This window comes from Aotus nancymaae, unplaced genomic scaffold (genome assembly GCF_030222135.1).
Source record: "Aotus nancymaae isolate 86718 unplaced genomic scaffold, 86718_ANA_hifiasm-v0.15.2.pri h1tg000057l, whole genome shotgun sequence".
Lineage (NCBI taxonomy): Eukaryota > Metazoa > Chordata > Mammalia > Primates > Aotidae > Aotus > Aotus nancymaae.
In genome coordinates this window covers 24,393,599-24,414,351 of record NW_026988471.1, presented here as the reverse complement: position 1 = coordinate 24,414,351, position 20,753 = coordinate 24,393,599, and the positions used below count along the sequence as shown (strand labels likewise).

The following is a 20,753-nucleotide window of genomic DNA, read 5'->3' as shown; positions in this document are numbered from 1 at the left end:
AAATAAGTTGGTAGTTTATGATTCTTATATGATATAAAATCACTTAAGAAAAATGAAAGGTAACAGATGAGAAGAGTAATCCTCAACTCTGGTGCTAAGTGAAAGCTTTCCAGTTGATTCTACAAGGTACTTGATACCAGGCCTCCATGCCCAGAGATTCTGATTTTATTTTGTCTTTTCTAAAGTTTGCCAATTTTATTGGCAAAGGACCGACTTTTGGCTTTATTGGTCCTCTTTTTGTATCTTTGTTCTCTGCCTCATTTGTGCTGTTTATTTTCCTCTTCATATTTAGGCAATTCTGTTATTTTTCTAACTTCTTATGTTGAGTTACTAAGGCCATTTGTTTTCTTGTGTAACCAGGCCTTTTTTTTTCTTATGTAAGCATTTAAGAATAAACTTTCCCGTTATTTTTTTTTCATCCCAAGTGTTCTGATAATTACTATTTTTCATGATCAGTTCTCTATTTTCTCTAATTTTTATTATTAATTACTTAGAAATATCCTTTTTTTGATTGGTTGGTTGGTTGGTTGATTAACTGATTGATAGAGACAGGGTATTGCTATGTTGCCCAGGCTGGTTTTGAACTCCAGGGCTCAAGTGATCCTCCCATCTTGGTCTCCCAAAGTGCTGGGATTACAGGCTTGAGCCACCGCGCCCGGCCTAGCCTTGCTTTTTAAACAAAACACATTTACTTCCTTGTATCTTCCATGGATTTGTTACAGGAAAGGGGTCCTGGTCCAGACCCCAAGAGAGGGTTCTTGGATCTTATGTAAGAAAGAATTCTGGGCGCGCCCATAGAGTAAAGTGAAAGCAAGTTTATTAAGAAAGTAGAGGAATAAAAGAGTGGCTACTCTGTAAACAGTGTAGCCCTGGGGGCTGCTGGATGCTCATTTTTATGGTTATTTCATGATGATATGCTAAACAAGAGGTGGATTATTCGTGCCTCCCCTTTTTAGACCATACAGGATAACTCCCTGATGTTGCCATGGAATTTGTAAACTGTCAAGGCGCTGGTGGGAGTGTAGCAGTGAGGACGACCAGAGGTCACACTCTCCGGTTTTGGTGGGTTTTAGCTGGCTTCTTTACTGCAACCTGTTTATCAGCAAGGTCTTTATGACCTGTATCTTGAGCTGACCTCCTATCTCATACTGTGACTTAGAGTGACTTAACCGTCTGAGAATTCAGCCCAGTGGGTCTCAGCCTCATTTTACCTTGCCCCTAGATAAGATGGAGTTGTTCTGGTTCAAATGCCTCTGACAGATTGGCCGAGCACCTCCCTCAAATCCTGTGCCTTCCTGGAACACAGTGTAGAGCACTCTGCCCTACCTGAAGAATACTAAAAGCGTGGACTTGTTGTACACAGAATACTGAAAGGAGGTGGCTTCCCCACTACTTTGCTCATCCTCCTCTAGCAATTTTTCTTTGCTAATGTCCAAAATTGTATCTATAGTTTGTCTAACCTTTTGATTTTGTATATTTTTAGGAGAAAGTAGATCAGAGTGTTTTGCACTAGCAACACCACTTCCCCAATTTTAACATATTTATTCATTGAATAACTATTTCAGGTGCTAGTTTTGTTGTGTTCTAGTTAGCATTTAACAGTGAACAGAAACAACAAATGGTCTTTGCCTTCATCATGTAACTTTGTTTCCTGGAAATAGTGCAGTAGGAGGCACATGGGGAAAGCACTGGGGTTCGGGAGGGATCTGGGAGAAGCGACACCCAGGATGAGTTGGTCTGAGGAAATGAAGGAAAGGCTGGGGCGGCAGCACTTGTGAAGACCCCGAGATGAGAGGGCTGGGTGCAATTGGGTGATTCTGTGCAGTCCAGACTGATTGCAGTTGGGTGTGAGGTGAATTTGAGGAGTGTGCATGAGCCATACCTGTTAGTTGAGCTGGGTAGTACTGTGTTTCTTGAACGTAATTTGATTGTAAAACACTTTTGGGGCCAGCGTGGTGGCTCACACCTGTAATCCCAGCACTTTGGGAGACCGAGGCAGGCAGATTGCTTAAAGTCAGGAGTTCGAGACCAGCCTGACCAACATGGTGATGACGCAGGAGCGGCCACAAGAAACAGACCTCTTGAACACCGAATGGGGAAGGAAGGGGTGATTTATTCGGCTGGGAGCAAGGTGGCATAGTTGCCTAACAGCCAAGCTTGTCTAACAAAGGAAACCTCTGCCTTTATATAGGCTTACAACTCTAGATATTACATGTGAAATGGTCTTGGGTTTACAGTTTCAGAAAGTACACGTGAGGGGGTCATAATCAATGAAGTAAGTGTAGGGGTTTGAGCAAGATTGAATGGGAACAATAGAGGGCGTTTCTTCCACTAAAGATCGCCTGAGATCTTAAGGGTGGGGGCTTTAATCTTTAACCTCCAGACCACTGACCCCATGCCTGCTACGTTTCAACTTTTACTTCCTCCTTGAGACAAGAGACAGGAAAGAGGGGTTTCTTTCCTCAGTGAAACCCTGTCTCCACTAAAAATACAAAATTAGCCAGGCATGGTGTCACACCCCTGTAGTCCCTGCTACTCGGGAGGCTGAGGTAGGAGAGTTGCTTGAACCTGGGAGGTGGAGGTTGTAGTGAGCCGAGATCACACTGCTGCACTCCAGTCTGGGTGACAGAATGAGACTCCGTCTCAAAACCAAAACCAAAAAAAAAACCCAAAAAACTCTATTGGGGCACTTGTTAAAAGTGAAGATTCTAGGCCAGGCATGGTGGCTCATGCCTATAATCATAGCACTTTGGAAGGGCAAGGCAGGCAAATCCATTGAGCTCAGGAGTTCAAGACCAGGCTGAGCAACTTAGCGAAACCCCATCTCTGTAAAAAACACAAAAATTAGCTGGGTGCGGTGGCACACACCTGTGGTCCCAGCTACTCAGGAGGCTGAGGTGCATCACCTGAGCCCGAAGGGTCAAGGCTGCAGTGAGCTGAGATCACACCACTGCACTCCAGCCTGGGCAACAGTGTGAGACCGTGTCTTAAAAAAAAAACAGTGAGACCCTGTCTTAAAAAAAAAAGGATTCCAGGGGTTCTCACAGATTTTGTTTCAGGAAGTAGCTGTGGAGTGGGACCTGGAATTTGATACATTTAGCATAGTGCCAGGCAATGCTTATGATCAGATGATACTAATTAACTCTTGGAATCACATGATCTTCACTATGATGGCAGTTAGCAAATTTAGCTTCATATCCTGCCTTCTATCCACACACACACACACACACACACACACACGTACGTGCACAGGCACGACAAATTGGCTGTCACTTATATCACTTTTATTATTTATATCTTCTTGCTTATAAAAAGACTTTGAAGTTGATCAGGCTTCTACATTTGTCATTTTCCTAAAACTCTTCTCTTGTCTGGAAATAAAAGGAGGTGTTTGCAGTGCACAAAAATCTCATCTGAGGTTGCATGTTTCTTTAACATTTTAACAGAATAAAACTGCATCCTTTTTCATGAAAGCATAATTACACGAAATATAGGAAGCTGTCAGTGGGAATCAGCTTTGAGCTAATATCTCAATAAGAAATATTTTAGAAGTAGCTGCAGAGTTTTGCAAGGAGTAGTTGCCAGACATGGTGGCTCATGCCTGTAATCCCAGCTACTCAGGAGGCCGAAGTGGGAGGATCACTTGAGCTCAGGAGTTTGAGACTAGCCTGGGCAAAAAATAAAATAAAATGAAATGAAATAAAATAAAATAGTGAAGGCTTATCCTTTGAGGCAGTGGGTGAGGACTTTACTTTCCTTCTAAGAAACCAGCAAAGATGATTGCTCCAGAATAAGGCAGACATATGGGAGGTTTTAGAACCTCTTAGTAGAATGTTGGCACAATATGATTTTAGTAAGATTCTAAGGCTATTGTTTGTATCTAACTCTTTGTGACTGCTATTAGATCTCTAAAATTCTGTTGCACGGCTCCCTAGAGTGTCTGAATTGTGTGCCATCCCACTATTGTCTGTACCTTTTTTCCACTGGGCTTTAGGGTGATGCAAGTTCATAAGGAACAGTGGCAAAGGAAAGCAGAGTGACACTTGATTCTTGACTGTTCCTGAAACTTCGGTGTAGAGATCTCTGGCAAACTTGGCTGGAGCACATGAAGTTTATCATTTTCCAAAAGTATTATAGTTAGCTTTGGACTTTTGTGATATTTGCTGTATTTTATCTTTTGCGGTATGCAAATCTGTCACTGCACTGGAGAAAGAGTCTGAAGAAAGGCAGTTATACCAGGTGCACTGACTTTTTCCTGTAGTTACTTTTCCACGAGCAAACATGGCCTAATAATTGCCTTGCAGTCTTATCAGTCATTAGTAACCTTTCTCTTCATCTGTTGGGAAGGAACTTTCCTTTCCTAGCTGTTCACATTTGTTTTCTTAGTATTTCCCATAAAAATATTTCACAGAAGTAAATATCTAGATGTTAAAATTACTCATGGTGATATAATGACAGGTTATTTATTAAATGCCCTTGAATCTTTGCCACCATTCTTTCTTTAAATCATCAGTTTAGTTTTTTACTAATTAATATTTAATGGATCCAATTTAGGCTGATATAATGATATATTAAGAAGCTAAATAAGTAAAAGAAAACAGAACTGAATAAATTTAACAAAAGAAGTGTAAAACTTATATGCTGACTATTATAAAACTTTGTTGAAAGAAATTAAGGAAGACCCAAATAAATGAAAGACATTCTGTGTTGATGGGTTGGAGGACTTATTATTTATAAGAAGGCAGTATTGGCTGGGCACGGTGACTCATGCCTGTGATCCCAGCACTTTGGGAGGCTGAGGTGGGTGGATCATGAGGTCAGAGATCGAGACCATCCTGGCCAACATGGTGAAACACTGTCTCTAAAAAAAAAAAAAAAAGAAGAAGAAGAAGGCAGCATTCCCTAAATTAACCTACAGACTCAATGCAATCCTCATAAACATCCCAACTGGATTTTTTTGTAGAAATGAATGGACTGGTCCTAAAATTCATATGGAAATTCAAATGATCCAGAATAGCCAAAAGAATCTTAAAAATTAAGAACAAACTTGGAGGACTCACACTTTCTGATTTCAGAACTTACTACAAGGCTACAATAATTCAGATTGTATGCTGCTGGCATAAGGACAGACACACAATCAATGAGAGAGAATTGAAAACCTGGAATTAAACCCATGTGTCTGTTGTTTTTTTTGACAAGGGTGGCAGAACCATTCACTGAGGGAAGACAGTCTTTTGAACAAATGGTGAACTGGATATGAATGAATTTGGACCCCTACCTCACACCATGTTATAAATTAACTCAAAATGGATCATAGACCTAAATATAAGATTTAAAGCTGTATAACTCTTAGAAGAAAACACAGGTATACATCTTGACCTTGAATTAGGCAAAGTCATCTTGGACCTGACACCAGAAGCACAAATGACAAAAGAAAAAAAAATAGGCCAGGAGTGATGGCTCATGCCTATAATTCCAGCACTTTGGGAGGCTGAGGCGGGCAGATCATCTGAGTTCAGGAGTTTGAGACCAGCCTACCAACATGGTGAAACCTCATTTCTACTAAAAGTACAAAAATTAGCTGGGTGTGGTGGCGGGGGCCTGTAATCCCAGCTACTCAGGAGGTTGAGATAGGAGAATTGCTTGAACCCAGGAGGCAGTAAAGTTGCAGTGAGCCAAGATTGCACCACTGCACTCCAGCCTGGGCCACAAGAGTGAGACTCTGTCTCAAAACAACAACAACAACAACAGCAACAAAAAATAGATAAATGGGACTTTATCAAAATGATAAACTTTTATACTTCAACAGAGACCACTAAAATCAAGAAGCCACTACCCACAGAATGGGAGAAAATATTTGCTAATCATGTATATCGCAAGTGACTAGTATCTAAAGTATGTGAACAACATTTACAACTCAGTGATAAAAAGACAACTCAATTAAAATGTGGGCAGGGCTGGGTGCAGTGGTGCAAGCCAGTAATCCTAGCACTTTGGGAGGTCGAGGCAGGAAGATTGCTTAAGCCCAGGAGTTTGAGGCCATCCTGGGCAACATAGCGAGACCCTGTCTCTACCAAAAAAAAAATTAAAAATTAGCCAGGTGTGGTAGGTAAAATGACTGTTAAGGGTAAGAGGTTTCTTTTTGGGATGATGAAAATGTTGTAAATTGGTTGTGGTGATGATTGCACAATTGTGTGTGTAGTAAACACCATTCAGTTGCACTCTTTAAATGGGTGAATTGTATGGAATGTGAATTATATTACAAATATATTTACATAATATAAAAATATATATACTATATATTATATAGTATATATACTATATATATTTATATATAATTTATACAATATAAAAATGTATAATATATATTATATGTGTATACATAAATCTATTTTACAGATAGGGTCTCACTCTTTCCCCTTCTTGAGTCAAAAGTTGCTGCCAGATTTTATAAAGGCAGGATAGGTGAAATAAATTTCACATTGGGGCCGACCCTATATAAAGCGACCTTAAAATTCAAGTAGACTTCATTTGCAGCAGATTTTAAAATAAGAACAAAATGTGATTTATAAACTCATGTGAAATTTTAGGCTTTAGTCTAGTTACTCTGGCTTACTCTTCAAATAGTCATTTATTTTGTTTATGCATTTTTTGGGTCTAGACTCAGAACAGCATTCAGTGCTGATATCTTGACTTTGCTTCATGATGCCTGAGATCTCAGCAGAAGACTCAAAGGCTCAGGGTTTGAATGATTTGAAGGCTTGCTTACCTGTGCATTTGGCAATCGATGCTGTTTTGGTTGGTGGACTCAGTTCTTCTGCCTATGAGCCTCTCACTGTGGCCTCTCCACATCAGTCTGGGCTTTCTCATGGTATAGCATCTGGGTTCCCAGGGCAGGCATCCTGGAAGAGCAAGAGGGGAGCAAGCTGTGCCGTCTTCTATCATCTGTCTCCAGAAGTCCTACACTGTACTTCTGCTGCGTTCTGGGCAGCGAGGCAGTCACAGTGTCCTGGTCAGATTCCCATGGAAGGAAAGAATCTCTAGATCTTGATGGAGAGGGACAACATACTAGAAGCACATAAAATACTGCTCTGGAAATACTGTTGTGGACACAAAATACAGGCTGCCACAGACCTGGAAGGGGACCTTATAGGCAGCTGGTAGGTTCCCCCATTTCCCAGATGAGGACACTTATGCACAGCGGCATGCGGCATGGCCACAGTTGCATTCTGTAGTTGGTCAGGCTGGGACAGGCATGCAGCTTTTCTGACTCTAGGCTTGGGTCTTTCCCACGATGCCACCCTGCTCCCCTTTCCTAATCATGTAGTTCACTCACCCATGTCATGAGTGTTCCTACCTTTGGAGTTTTCGCTGATGAACAGACAGGATATCAGGAGCAAGACTAGCAGAGTCCCGGCACGTATTGGGCATGCACATGTTTCTTATCCTTTTCTCCCTCTGTTTTTTTTAATTGACCCTCCATAATAAAACAGAAGTCCTAGCTGACTGTTATACTATGGCAACACAGTAGAATGGAGCCACTTTCTAGCGTTTGGAAACTAAATGGTAAATCCAGTTGAGCATTTCTGTTTGCCTTTTTTCAGGTGCTCAGAATTTTGATGTCATACGACTATCAACTTACAGAACAGCCTGCAAATTACGATTTGTACAAAAACGATGCAACCGTGAGTCATTTCTACTCATTTCTGTGATAGCTGGATAGAGTTTTCAATATTATAAAAGACTTTAACATGTTCTGGTCGCATTGTAATGTTAATTGAACTATTTTTGTCTTAAGTGTTTATCAGTATGTAAGCTTTGTAATGGAAGAACTTGTCATTTTACTCGTTTGTCCCTCAAAATGTTTAACAAACTCAATAATGTAGCTAGTTTTGAGGCTGGTGTGGTATTAATGTTCTTTAAATGGGAGAATAGATTTATCTGTGTCTTTTATTAAGGAAATGCTTTATACAAAATGTTTTATACAAAATTAATACAATTTATCAGCTTCTGGAGGAAAAGAAAAACATTAGTGTTTTTGATAAAGGTATAATTGAAGTTGATTTTCTTGATTAAGCTTAATATAATATGAATCAACCTTTTCTATAAATAATTGCTACCATGTGGATTATAAAATAAAGTGTGTGTGTCTGTATATATGTATATGTATGTCTGTGGTATATACATAATCTTTCTTCTCTTTATTTCCATGAAGACGAACTAATCATGACAGAATTATTGTACTTTTCTTGTGTTTGTGTGTATCAGTGAAAAACTGTTTTATACAATGGAAAGAACATTAACCATAGAATTGAATGTGTGAAGTGTTGAGAGCCTGACTAGGCTAATGGCATTAATAATATAAAGTAAAAGATGCATTGTTCTAAAGGTTTTATTTTGTTACCTTTCACCTAGGATTTTACAGTTGATCTGAAAAATATTTTGAGAATGTACAGGATAAGTAGTAGTCAGTTTTCAAGTTTTTTCTTATGTACGTTCAATTGTTCTTTCACTTTTTATTGAAAAGGTCAATAGTCAATAAACAAGAAAATAAACAATTTTTTTTCACTGCTAAAGAGTCTTCTCATATACATTCATTCTTGAATCTGTACAAGAATGTTCGTGGCAGTGTCCATATATGAGGAGGTCTGCTTTTTGACCCTCTTTGTGTTCCACTGGACTGTTTGTCTATCCTTCTACCAATACCACACTGTTTCTTGTAGCAGTAACTACTATTAGAGTTTAGTAAATCTAGATGTCAGGCAAGGCAAGTCTTCCCACTTTGCTCTGTTTTTCTTTTTAAGATTCTCTGGGACAGTCTTTTTCACATTTATTTCCATATAAATTTTAGAATCTGCTTGCCAATTTCTACTAAAACCAACAAAATAAAATAAAGAATTCTCTTGTATTTTTTTTTTCATTTCTTTCTTCAAGTATAATTTACAAACAGTAAAATTCCTCTTTTACTGTATGGTCCTGCAGGGATTTTGATTCGGATTGTATTAAATCAGTAAATCAAGTTGGGGAAAATTGACATATTTCCAGCACTGAGATTTCTTCTTATGGATGTGGTATATGTTCATCCCTAGAGCTATTTAGGTCTTTAATTTCTTTGTAGAGATGTTACACATCCTTCATTGGATTTTTTACTTTTGTAATTTTTATTTTTTAAATCAGAGTCACTCTATCACTCAGGCTGAAGTGCAGTGGTGTGATCTTGGCTCACTGCAACTTCTGCCTCCTGGGTTCAAGAGTTTCTCCTGCCTCAGGCTTCTGAGTAGCTGGGACTACAGGCATGCACCACCATGCCCAGCTAATTTTTGTATTTTTAGTTGAAACAGGGTTTTGCCACGTTGGCCAGGCTGATCTCGAACTCTTGGCCTCAAGTGATTCACCCATCTTGGCCTCTCAAAATGCTGGGATTACAGGCGTGAACCACCGTGCCTGGCCTCTTCATTGGATTTATTACTAGGTCTTCAATGACACATGATACTATTATTTTTAAATTTCGTTGTTATGTTACTGATGTATAGAAATACAGTGATCTTTATATCTTGATCTCATTTCTTGCAGTTGTTCTCAACTCATATCAGTTTATCTGTAGAATCTTTGATTTCTGTGTACATAGTTTTGTTATTTCTGAATAATGACAGCTTTATTTACTTATTTCCAATACACTGATGATTTCTTTATCTGCATATTTATCTTGGTTTGGCCTCAAGTACAATAGAAATGATGATAGTGAACATTCCTTATCTCATTCCCATGATCAGAGCAAAGCCTCTCATTTTACTATGAAGAAATATGTTTTTGGCAAGTCCTTTGTAGGTAACATTTGTCTTAGCCTGTTTTCTGTTGCTTATAACAGAGTACCTGAAACTGGGTGATTTATAAAGAAAGAAATTTATTTCATACAGTTATGGAGGCTGGAAGGTCTAAGATTGTGGAGCCATGTATGTTGAAAACCATCTTGGTGCTGGGGACTCTGCAGAGTCCAGAGGCCATGCACAGCATCCCATGGTGAGGAGGCTGAGTGTGCTAGCGCAGGTCTCTCTTCCTTTTTCTGTAAAGCCACCAGTCCTACTCCCATGATAAGTCATTAATTAATTAGTCCATTAATCCATGAGTGGATTAATCCATTCGTGAAGGCAGAGCCCTCATGACTCAATCACCTCTTAAAGCCTGCCTCTCAATACTGTCACACTGGGGATTAGATTACATTTCAACATCATTTTTGCAGTGGACAAATATTTAAACCATGACAACCTTAATCAGGTTAATTAAGAAAGTTTCCTGGTAGTGTGTTTCTTTATTTCTAAAGATAAGATTTCCTTTAAAAGTTGTCTTTTTGATAATGATTTCTAACTTAATTTCATTTTAATCAGAGAGCATGGTTCATATAATTTTAATCCTTTAAAATTTGTTGAGATTTGCTTTATGGCTCAGGATATGGTTTTTTTTTTTTTTTTTTTTTTTTTTTTTTTGAGACAGAGTCTCATTCTGTGGCCCATACTGGAGAGCAGTGGTGAGATCTCAGCTCACTGTACCCTGCCTACCAGGTTCAAGCAATTCTCCTGTCTCAGCCTCCCAAGTAGCTGGGATTACAGGTGTGTGCCACCACACCTGGCTAATTTTTGTATTTTTAGTAGAGTTAGGGTTTCACCATGTTGGTTAGGCTTGTCTTGAACTCCGCACCTCAAGTGATCCACCTGCCTTGGCTTCCCAAAGTGCTGGGATTACAGGCGTGAGCCACTGCACCCAGCCAAGGATGTGGTTAACTTTTATATGTATCTTTTTGTACTTGAAAATGAAGCATATTCTCTCATCAGTGAAGGCTGTACTTTATATAGTGCTCATTATGCCTACTTTATTATGAAGTTTAATTGTCTGTGTCTGTACTTTTTGAGTGTTTATTTGCACTATTACTTACTAAGAGAGGTGAGTTAATATCCCCCAGTAAGCTTCTGAATTCCTTTGTGTCCCTTTGAGGTTCTGTTTATTTTTGTTTTATATGTTTTGAGACTATTCTATTAGATGTAAATAAATGTAAAGTTCTTACATCTTTCCTTCTTTTCTTTTTACTTTTTTTTTTTTGGACTCTAGGGTCTCACTTTCTCACTTTGTCACTCAGGTTGAAGTGCAGTAACACAATCATAGCTCACCGAAGCCTTGAACTCCTGAGCTGATCCTCCTGCTGTAGCCTCCGCAGTAGCTAAGGATACAGGCATGTGCCACTGTGCCTATTTTTTTTGTGGAGATAGGGTTCCACTGTGTTCTTCAGCCTGTTCATGAACTGGCTTCAAATGAAGCTAGGAGTGGGATTACAGACATAAGTCACTCCACCAAGCCTCCTATATCTTTTTTATCAATTAAAAACTTATATCATTATTCAGTGACCCTCTGAATCTTTAACAGTGCTTTTTGTTCCACCACTAAAAAAAATATAAAATTCATATATTATAAAATTCACCCTTTTAGAGTGTACAATCTTTTCATTGATTTTTAGTGTATCCATAGAGTTGTACAACCATCATCACTCTCATATTCTAGAACATTTTCATCACCCCAGTAATAAACCACATACCCATTAATAGTCACTCCACATTATTCTCATCTCCCATCTCTGGCAACTACTAATGTGCTTTTGAAAAATGGATTTGCCCGTGTGGACATTTCATGTAAATAGAATCTTACAATATGTCATCCTGTCTGGTATCTTTTACTTAAAATATGTTTTCAAGGTTTATCCATATTGCAGAATGTATCAGTACTTCATCCCCCTCACCGCCTTTTTTTTTTGAGATGGAGTCTTGCTTTGTGGCCCATGCTGGAGTGCAGTGGCACAATCTTGGCTCACTGCAACCTCTGCTTCCTGGGTTTGAGTGATTCTCCTGCCTCAACTTCCCGAGTAGCTGGGATTATAGGTGACTGTCACCTCACCCAGCTAATTTTTTGTATTTTTAGTAGGGACAGGGTTTTGCCCTGTTGACCAGGCTGGTCTCAAACTCCTGACCTCAGGGGATCCTCCTGCCTTGGCCTCCTAAAGTGCTAGAAGTTTTCTTCTATTTTTAGTTTGTTGTGTTTTTATTATGAAAGGATATTTGATTTTTCCAAATGCCAGTTCTATGTCTATTGAGTTGATCATGTGGTTTTACAAGCTCCCTGCTTTTTTTCTGTTACAAATAAAGTAACATCACCTTTATTGTGGTTAGAAATTGTCATCTACTTATATTTAAACCTTTTTTATGTCTTCATGTTTTACACATATTCCTTGCAAACAGCATATAGTTTGATTATTTAAAAAATGTGAATTTGCCAGTCTTTGTCTTTTAAGTGGTACGTTAATATGTTTATAGTTATTGCAATTAACTGATATATTTGGATCCACACCAGCCATCATTTTTTTTGCTATTTGTGCTGCTTGTTCTGTGTTTCTTGCCTTCTTTTGGATTGATCAGTTGTATTTTCCTAATTTCAATTCTTCCCCTAGTTTTTCAGTGTTGGAAAGTATACTTTCAGATTTTGTGTACTTGAAAATGTCTTTATTGAACCTTTTTTCTTGAAAGCTTTTTTTTTATACTAGGTATATAATTTTGTTGGTGGTTTTGATTTCTTTTCAGTACATTAAAATTATTTTGCAGTCTTCTGCTTCCTTTGTTGCTTGAAGTCAGGCGTCATTCTTATTTTTCTTTCAAAGAAATGTCTCTTTTCTGTCTAGTTGAGTATTGTTTACTTTTTTGGTGCACTTAAAAAGTTGTTTTTATGTTCCATCCAGGAATTTTTGTCATTTTTCAAGAGGAGTGTAGACCCAGATACCCAGCCTACTTTATTACTGAAAATGAGATTTAAAAGAAAGTCAGCCTCTTAAATGATAGAGGAAATATGCAATAGATAAATTTATTTTTGGCTGACCTATGAGTTGTTGAGAGCTACGAGTTGCCTGTAAAGCATGTTAATATTTTACTTAATGCAGTTGTATTTCTCTCTCTCCTTAGGGTTATAAAGTTTGAGTCGTAAACTGTTGCTTTAGTTGCTAGGCTAAAGTAATACAATAAAGTGATTCAAGATGATACAGCAAATTTTCAAAAAGTGTAGAAGTTCTCATAAGTAGTTCTTGATCTTTTTTTCTCCAATTATCCATTGCTAGGAATTGCATGGGTCGCTGTGTGCAAAGACATGAAATACTGGCTATTTACATGTGAAGTCTGGAAGTGGTCCTTCCCCTACCGCTATAGTGGCTCCTTGATGTTGTCTGGGACTGAAGTTCTTTATTTGACCACAGAATGTTTTTTTTTTCCTCATTGTTGGCTAGAAAGTTTCCTTTCAAACTTAAGAACTAGTTGATAAATTTAAGAGTCCCATTGTGAATGTAGTACCACACTTTAAAATTGTTGACAGTTTATTTTCTTTTTCTTTAGTTCATCTTGTTGATATCTGGAACATGATTGAAGCCTTCCGAGACAATGGCCTTAATACACTGGACCATGCCACTGAGATCAGTGTGTCCCGCCTGGAAACTGTTATCTCCTCCATCTACTATCAGTTGAACAAGCGCCTTCCTTCTACTCACCAAATTAGTGTGGAACAATCTATCAGCCTCCTCCTCAACTTTATGATTGCTGCATATGACAGGCTAGTACCTTCCCTTACATGCTTACTTCTTTTAAGAACATCTGTCTCTGAATCATTCTTCTTCCATACTGCCTTGCTAAGGGCTGGCAACTTAGAATCGCAGTTAAAAGGGAAATTATTCAGTGCAAGCCCTTCTAGAAACTGGTTCATAGTGACTTACTGTCCTAGAGCATGGCATATATTAAACTCTGGAATATTATGGAGAACCCCAACATTTGAGATGTATGGTTTGGGAAAATTATAGACACCTTATACAGCTGTTCTCTAGCTCATGAAAAAAGCTGTTTTGAATTTGATTATGGGGCTTTCTATTTGACTTTTAAGGCTCTTTCTTTTTTTTTCTATGCCTAGTTTGTTCAGAAGGCTAATCTTTTTTTACTCTGTAATATCAAATATTGGACTATAATTTTCTCTCTCTTTTTTTTTTTTTTGAGGTGGAGTTTCGCTCTTGTTGCCCAGGCTGGAGTGCAATGGCGTGATCTGGGCTCACCGCAGCCTCCGCCTCCCGGGTTCAAGTGATTCTCCTGCCTCAGCCTCCTGAGTAGCTGGGATTACAGGCATGCGCCACCATACCTGGCTAATTTTGTATTTTTTTTTTGAGACGGAGTTTCACTCTTGTTACACAGGCTGGAGTGCAATGGCATGATCTCGGCTCACCGCAGCCTCCACCTCCTGGGTTCAAGCAATTCTCCTGCCTCAGCCTCCCAAGTAGCTGGGACTACAGATGCGCGCCACGATGCCCAGCTATGTTTTTGTATTTTTAGTAGAGACGGGGTTTCACCATGTTGACCAGGATGGTCTCGATCTCTTGACCTCGTGATCCACCCGCCTCGGCCTCCCAAAGTGCTGGGATTATAGGTGTGAGCCATCGCACCCGGCCTAATTTTGTATTTTTAGTAGAGAGGGGGTTTCTCCATGTTGGTCAGGCTGCTCTCGAACTCCTGACCTCAGGTGATCCACCCGCTCAGCCTCCCAAAGTGCTGGGATTACAGACATGAGCCACTGCGCCCAGCCAAATTGATTTTCTCTTTATATCTAGGAACCTATTTTAAACTTTTTCAATGCAGAACATAGTTTAGTAGATCTTAAAACAAAAGAAGAAAGCTATTTAAATGTACTCCAATTAAAAGGGAAATGATTTGCTGTACTTATATTTATAGAGAAGTAAGTTGGTATTGTAAAGAATAAAACGAAAAAATTGTAAAGCACAGATTTATGATTGTGGAAGTACAGAGATTAAATGGTGATGTTCTATGAACCAAGAGTTCTAGTTTCTGCTACTTGCTATCCTCTTGGCTATCTGATTTGAATGGATTAATTGTCTCTGCTTCATGTTTTGCTGTCTGTAGACCTTTTTTGGGTACATATATTTGTAAAATGCTTTTAGTTGTATCTTATAATAGTAAGGAGTCTGTGAATTAGTGGTAAAACTGTGGAAATGTCAAAGCCAAGTCATAATTTAAGCACTCACTAAATTCACAACATTTTTATAAGCCGTTATCAAATTAGACCTTGTATCCATTTAATAGAAAATTATTTAAAGAAATCTGAATTTTTGTTTTTTTCAGATAGGTTCTTGCTGTGTTTCCCAGGCTGGTCTCACACTCCTGGGCTCAAACAATCTTTCCTTCCAGCCTCTCTAGTAGCTAGCATTACAGGTGGGCACCACTGTGCCCGGCAGAAATCTGAATTTTAAAAATAAGAGTGTATAAGTGACATAAGTCCCAGGATTCTAATGCCATTTTTTAGTAATTTAAGTTAGTGACTCCATAGATTAATTTTTTCTTGCCCAAGAACTGGCTTTTTGTTTCAAAACCCTTAGTAAAAATTGTTATTCTGTGGTAAGTGAGCAGCACCTTATCATGACACTGACTCATTCAGTAAATCAATTCAGGGATCACACAACACAAACTAACTCAAGAAACAATATTTTTTAAAGTCAGAAATAAAAAACATCTTACTGTCTACAAATGGTCAAGCAGAGATGAAAACCTTGGATTCCATAATCATGTTAAATAAGTTAAATACTGTGGCATCTTAGTCCACTTGGCTGCTCTAACAAAATGCCATAAACTGGACACTCTATAAACAACACACATTTATTTCTTGCAGTTCTGGAGGCTGGGAAGTTCAGGATCCAGGCAGATTCTGTGTGTGGGGAGGGCCTGCTTTCTGGCTCCCAGATGGCACCTTTTTGTGGTATCCTCATGTAACAAAGGGGGCAAAGGAGTTCTCTGGAACCTCTTTTATAAGGGTGCTAATTTCATTCATGAGGACACCCTCAAGACCTAATCATCTTCTGAAGGTCCCACCTTCTAATACTGTACCTTGGGGGTTAGGATTTCAACATATAAATTTGCGGGGAGCACAGACATTCAGGTTATAGCATATGGCTAAAGAAGGAAGGGGAAGGAAGAGGGCAGAGATAGTAAAAGGGAGAACGGGAAGACCAAACTTAGAAACAGAAGGTACAAAGATATCCTGGTTCATATACAGAGAAGACTAGACACATACAGAGAGACTAGGAGTCCATAAGTGGACAGTGAATCAGACGAAGGCAGTTGAGTAGAAACACACACTGAAAATAACTAGTAAAAAAAAAAAAAAAGATGAGTGAGTTAAGAAGAGTAAGGGATATAGTATGTTATTAGTGAGTTGGGTAATTTTTGCTTTGATTTGTTTAAAACATTTACCGTGGTATCAGAATAAATGATCACATCTTTACTAAGCTTGAAACCTTTATATGACAAGAGCTTATTTGGCTATCTGGAAGTTTAAAATTGATCTTCTTGTGTTGGAAAAAAAGAAAGAATCTGATTATCAGAATTTCATTTTTGAAAACCAGGGCATTTTGTTGTTAAATACTTTAAATGTTAACCTTTTTATTGATTGGCCACTTTGTTACTTAGGCTGGAGAGTTCCTTTCATACATAGACTACCTAGTTATTTATTTTAATTGATCCATCCTGCCTTTGTGTTTCATAATTCCATAAGGTTAAAATTTGAAAGCAAAAATTATTTAATCTCTCACCTCCAAATTTATAGTCCATGTTTTTGGCCAGATAATTTCTGATTATTATAATAGAGTATGAGACCCTAAAACAACAGTCAGGAACAAATAGGGTCTAAAACTTTTCTCTAAGTATTTTCTTGAGACCTAATTTTTTAATACTGAGAGTTCTGAATGTGTTATATTTTGATAATTAAAAACATTGAAAAGGACAGAGACTTCACTTCGAAATTTCAGGCTTCCAGAAAATTAAAAAAAAAAAAAAAAAAAGCACAGAGACCAATATTTACAAAACCCCTGGGTGCAGGATCTTAGTGAAAGCCACAAGGAGTTGTGAAAACACTGCTAGCTGCACTTTTTCCCTCTCAGGTTCTCCAGCACAATATTATTGGTAGTCATAAAGGTGCTTTAACCAGTATAATAAGGATGTCCAAATTTCCAGCAAGAGGGAATCCTTACTCTGCTGCAGCTAAGCCAATTTCACACTTTAAGGTTTGTTACTTACAGATCCCCTTTCTATTTCCAACCTTGATATCAGTTCAGTGTCTTTAGCTGTAAGTAGTAGAAAACCTACTCATGTGGCCTTTTATAATAAGAATATGGATACAGGCTGACAAACTGAGGGGTCCAGACGCAGGCCAGCCCCTGATCTTGGTTGCATTAGAGCTCTGACTTCATTTCTTTGAGTGGCTTTGCCCTCTACTTATATCAGCTCTATCCTTAGGCTGACTTCACAAAATGCCTGTGAGCAGCTACTACTAAATGCCTCCTCTTTGAAGTTGAGGTTAAGAAGAGTTGGCTTCTTTCAGCACCAAGCAAAAGTACCCAAGTCTTCCTCCAGAACTATGTACTTTGCCAGGTATATGTAGGTGTTAGGCTTTATAGCTCAAACAAATCAGAATTTGTGCCTCTGGAGCAGAGAGTGGTTTAATTCTTACCCTGACCCCATGGTGCCATATATGGGGGATGGATTAGATATGAGGAGACCCCCGTGTTCACCATGCATTTCATGAAGGGCATCATACACTCGTGGTTCCCTTTCTCATTGAGTGGCCTCACCAGCCACCCAGTTACTTAAACCTGAAACCTGAGAATCATTTATAACTCTTCTTTCTACCTCAGTCCCACACCCAGTTGGTTGCCAAGAGCTGTCCTTTCTGCCTCTCGAATATCTCTCAAATCTGCTTCTCTCCATCTGCACTGCTACCATCCCAGACCATCTTCCTTTTCCCCTGAACTACTGCCATGACTTCTGACTGATCTTTGTGCGTGTACACTTTCTTCCTTCATTTATTCATTCATTCTTAGAAATAATAAACATTCATGCACACACTAACCCAGAAACTTGAACATTGACCCTGTCTTGCAGTATCTCTATCCTTGACAAAATCAGGATGTTCACTTTAGGTGCAGGTCAGTGGGATAAGACAGGAGAGGATAGTTTTTGTTGTTTTTCATTCCCTCTTGCATTTTCAAGCTTCCATCAGAGTTATTTTCCCTCTGCCTGAAGAATAATATGCTTTGGTATTTCCTTTGTGCAAGCAGATTGTGACCTACAAATGTGGCTAACAACATTAGCTTAGTTTTTGTTAGAAAATTTCACCTTCATTCTTTAAGAGTATTTTTACTTGGTGTACACTTCTTCATTGACAATGTTTTTCTCTTTTTTTTAAAGACGGGGTATCACCATGTTGGTCAGGCTGGTCTTGAACTCCCGACCTCAGGTGATCCGCCCGCCTTAGCCTCCAAAGTGCTTGGATTACAGGCGTGAGCCACCACGCCCGGCAACAATGTTTTTCTTTCAACATTTTAAGAATGTTGTTCCAATATCCGTTTGTTTTCATTATTTCTGTTGAGAAGTCAATTGTAGGTGTAATCTTTGCTGGTAATCTCTTTATGTCCTGTGACAACTTTTTTTTTTTTTTTTGAGATGGAGTTTCGCTCTTGTTACCCAGGCTGGAGTGCAATGGCGCGATCTCGGCTCACCGCAACCTCCGCCTCCTGGGTTCAGGCAATTCTCCTGCCTCAGCCTCCTGAGTAGCTGGGATTACAGGCATGCGCCACCATGCCCAGCTATGTTTTTGTATTTTTAGTAGAGACGGGGTTTCACCATGTTGACCAGGATGGTCTCGATCTCTTGACCTCGTGATCCACCCGCCTCGGCCTCCCAAAGTGCTGGGATTACAGGCCCTGTGGCAACTTTTAAGATTTTCTTTGTGTTTCTGGTTTTAAACAGTGTTACCATGGTAAGTCATGGTGTGACTTTTTTTTGTATTTATCCTACTTGTTCATTGAGCTTTTTGTACATGTGGTTTGATATGTTTTATCGGTTTTTTAAAATTCTCACTCATTTTCTCTTCATACATTGTTTATTCCCAATACTCTCCTCTCTTCTGAGACTTTATTATTTTAAAAAAATCTATTACCACATAATATTGTTCTGAGACTTTAAATAAATGTATAGTATGCCTCTTACTGTCTCCTCAATATTTTTTCTATCTTTTGTGAATTTGGTATCAATTTTTCATTCTGGGCTTTGTTCTTGATAATTTATCCTATAATATGTCTTCCAATTTACTTATTCTGTTTTTGCCAATGGCTAATCTGCTCTCAAACCCACCAGGTTCTTTTACTTTAAAAAAAATTTATTTATTTATTTATTTATTTATTTACGAGATGGCATTTTGCTCTTCTTGCCCAGGCTGGAGTGCAGTGGTGCAATCTCGGCTCACCACAACTTCCGCCTCGTGGGTTCAAGTGTTTCTACTGCCTCAGCTTCCTAAGTAGCTGGGATTACAGGTGCACACCACCACGCCCAGCTAATTTTTTGTATTTTAGTAGAGATGGAGTTTCACTGTGTTGTCCGGGCTGGTCTCAAACTCCTGAGCTCAGGTGATCCGCTTGCTTTGGCCTCCCAAAGTGCTGGGATTACAGGTGTGAGCCACCACGCCCAGCCCCAAACCCACCAGGTTCTTAATTTTAATGATTTTGTTTTTTAGTTTAAACATTTATATATGATAGATTTTAAAAAATTGTTTTGTTTTCCAGTTCTCTACCAAATAACTCATTCTTGTCTCTTATTCCTTAAATATAGTAAACATAGTTATTTTAAAATCTGTGCTTACCAGAGCCTAAAATATCTGAGACAGGTCTCAGTCAATTTGGGAAGTTTATTTTGTCAAAGTTAAAGACACATCCATAACACGGCCCCAGGAGATTCTGACAACATGTGCCCAGGGAAGTCAGAGTACAGCTTGGTTTTATGCATTTTAGGAAGACATGATACATCAATCAAATACATGTAAGATTTACATTGGCGTGATCTGGAAGGGTGGGACAACTTGAAGAGGGACAGGGAGCTTCCGGTCATCGGTAGATTTAAACAGATTCTGGTTGGCAGTTGGTTGAAGGAGTTCTGACAAGGAGTTGTGGAGGGCTAGGTTTTATCACACAGATGAAGCCTCCAAGTAGCAGGCTTCAGAGAGAAGAGACTGTAGATGTTTCTTCTCAGACCTAAGGTCCAGTTTATTTTTGTATTTTTCAGTCAAGACAGGGTTTCACTATATGTTGCCCAGGCTGGTCTCAAACTCTTGACCTCAGGTGATCTGCCTCGGCATCCCAAAGTGCTGGGATTACAGGTGTGAGCCACCGTGCCTGGCTTTCATCTGTTATTTCTTTAGCTATAGCTATTTTATTTCCCTATGTAATATATATCTGATTTATTCTTTTTTGGGATTTGTGGTTCTTGTTTTATATCGTCTTTTTAAACATGTTTATTCTTATTTTTAAATTCTTGGTCCATTTGTTCTAGTACTGATGCTTCTGAACCTGGTGTATGTTGTCCTACTTTGTTTTGTTTTTGTAGGTAGCTGTATCCCTGTGTCTAAGGACTAGTGAAGGAGTGGACATTTGCTGAGAATGTGGGCCAAACTTGGACATGTGGGCTAGATTGTCCACATGTGTGCATAATCCTTTGAAGTATGGGCTGTGCTGGAGGTGGGAAGGAAGGGGGATCAGATTCTTCCCACGTGGGAGTATAGGCTGCCTTACAGTTCTAAATTTGAACATGACATTCCTGGCCATTATAAAGGTATGCTAGTCAGGGTACAAA

The 20,753-nt window shown here is 38.9% G+C and overlaps 1 protein-coding gene across 41 annotated transcripts in view; it reads left to right on the top strand.

Moving 5' to 3' along the window:
* DTNB (dystrobrevin beta) overlaps positions 1-20,753 on the top strand; it is a 310,093-nt gene that overhangs the window by 41,709 nt on the left and 247,631 nt on the right. For 39 of the 41 annotated variants that reach the window (XM_064363918.1, XM_021677096.2, XM_021677095.2 and 36 more), the window contains exons 3-4: positions 7,605-7,685; positions 13,419-13,632. Coding sequence is in view for 38 of the 41 variants with exons in the window: in XM_021677091.2 (XP_021532766.1) it covers positions 7,605-7,685; positions 13,419-13,632 (295 nt within the window). In the remaining 3 variants the exon portion in view is untranslated. Of the gene's footprint in view, positions 1-7,604; positions 7,686-13,418; positions 13,633-20,753 lie in introns of those variants that run through there. The other 2 variants (XM_064363916.1, XM_012453296.3) reach the window with 2 other exon arrangements.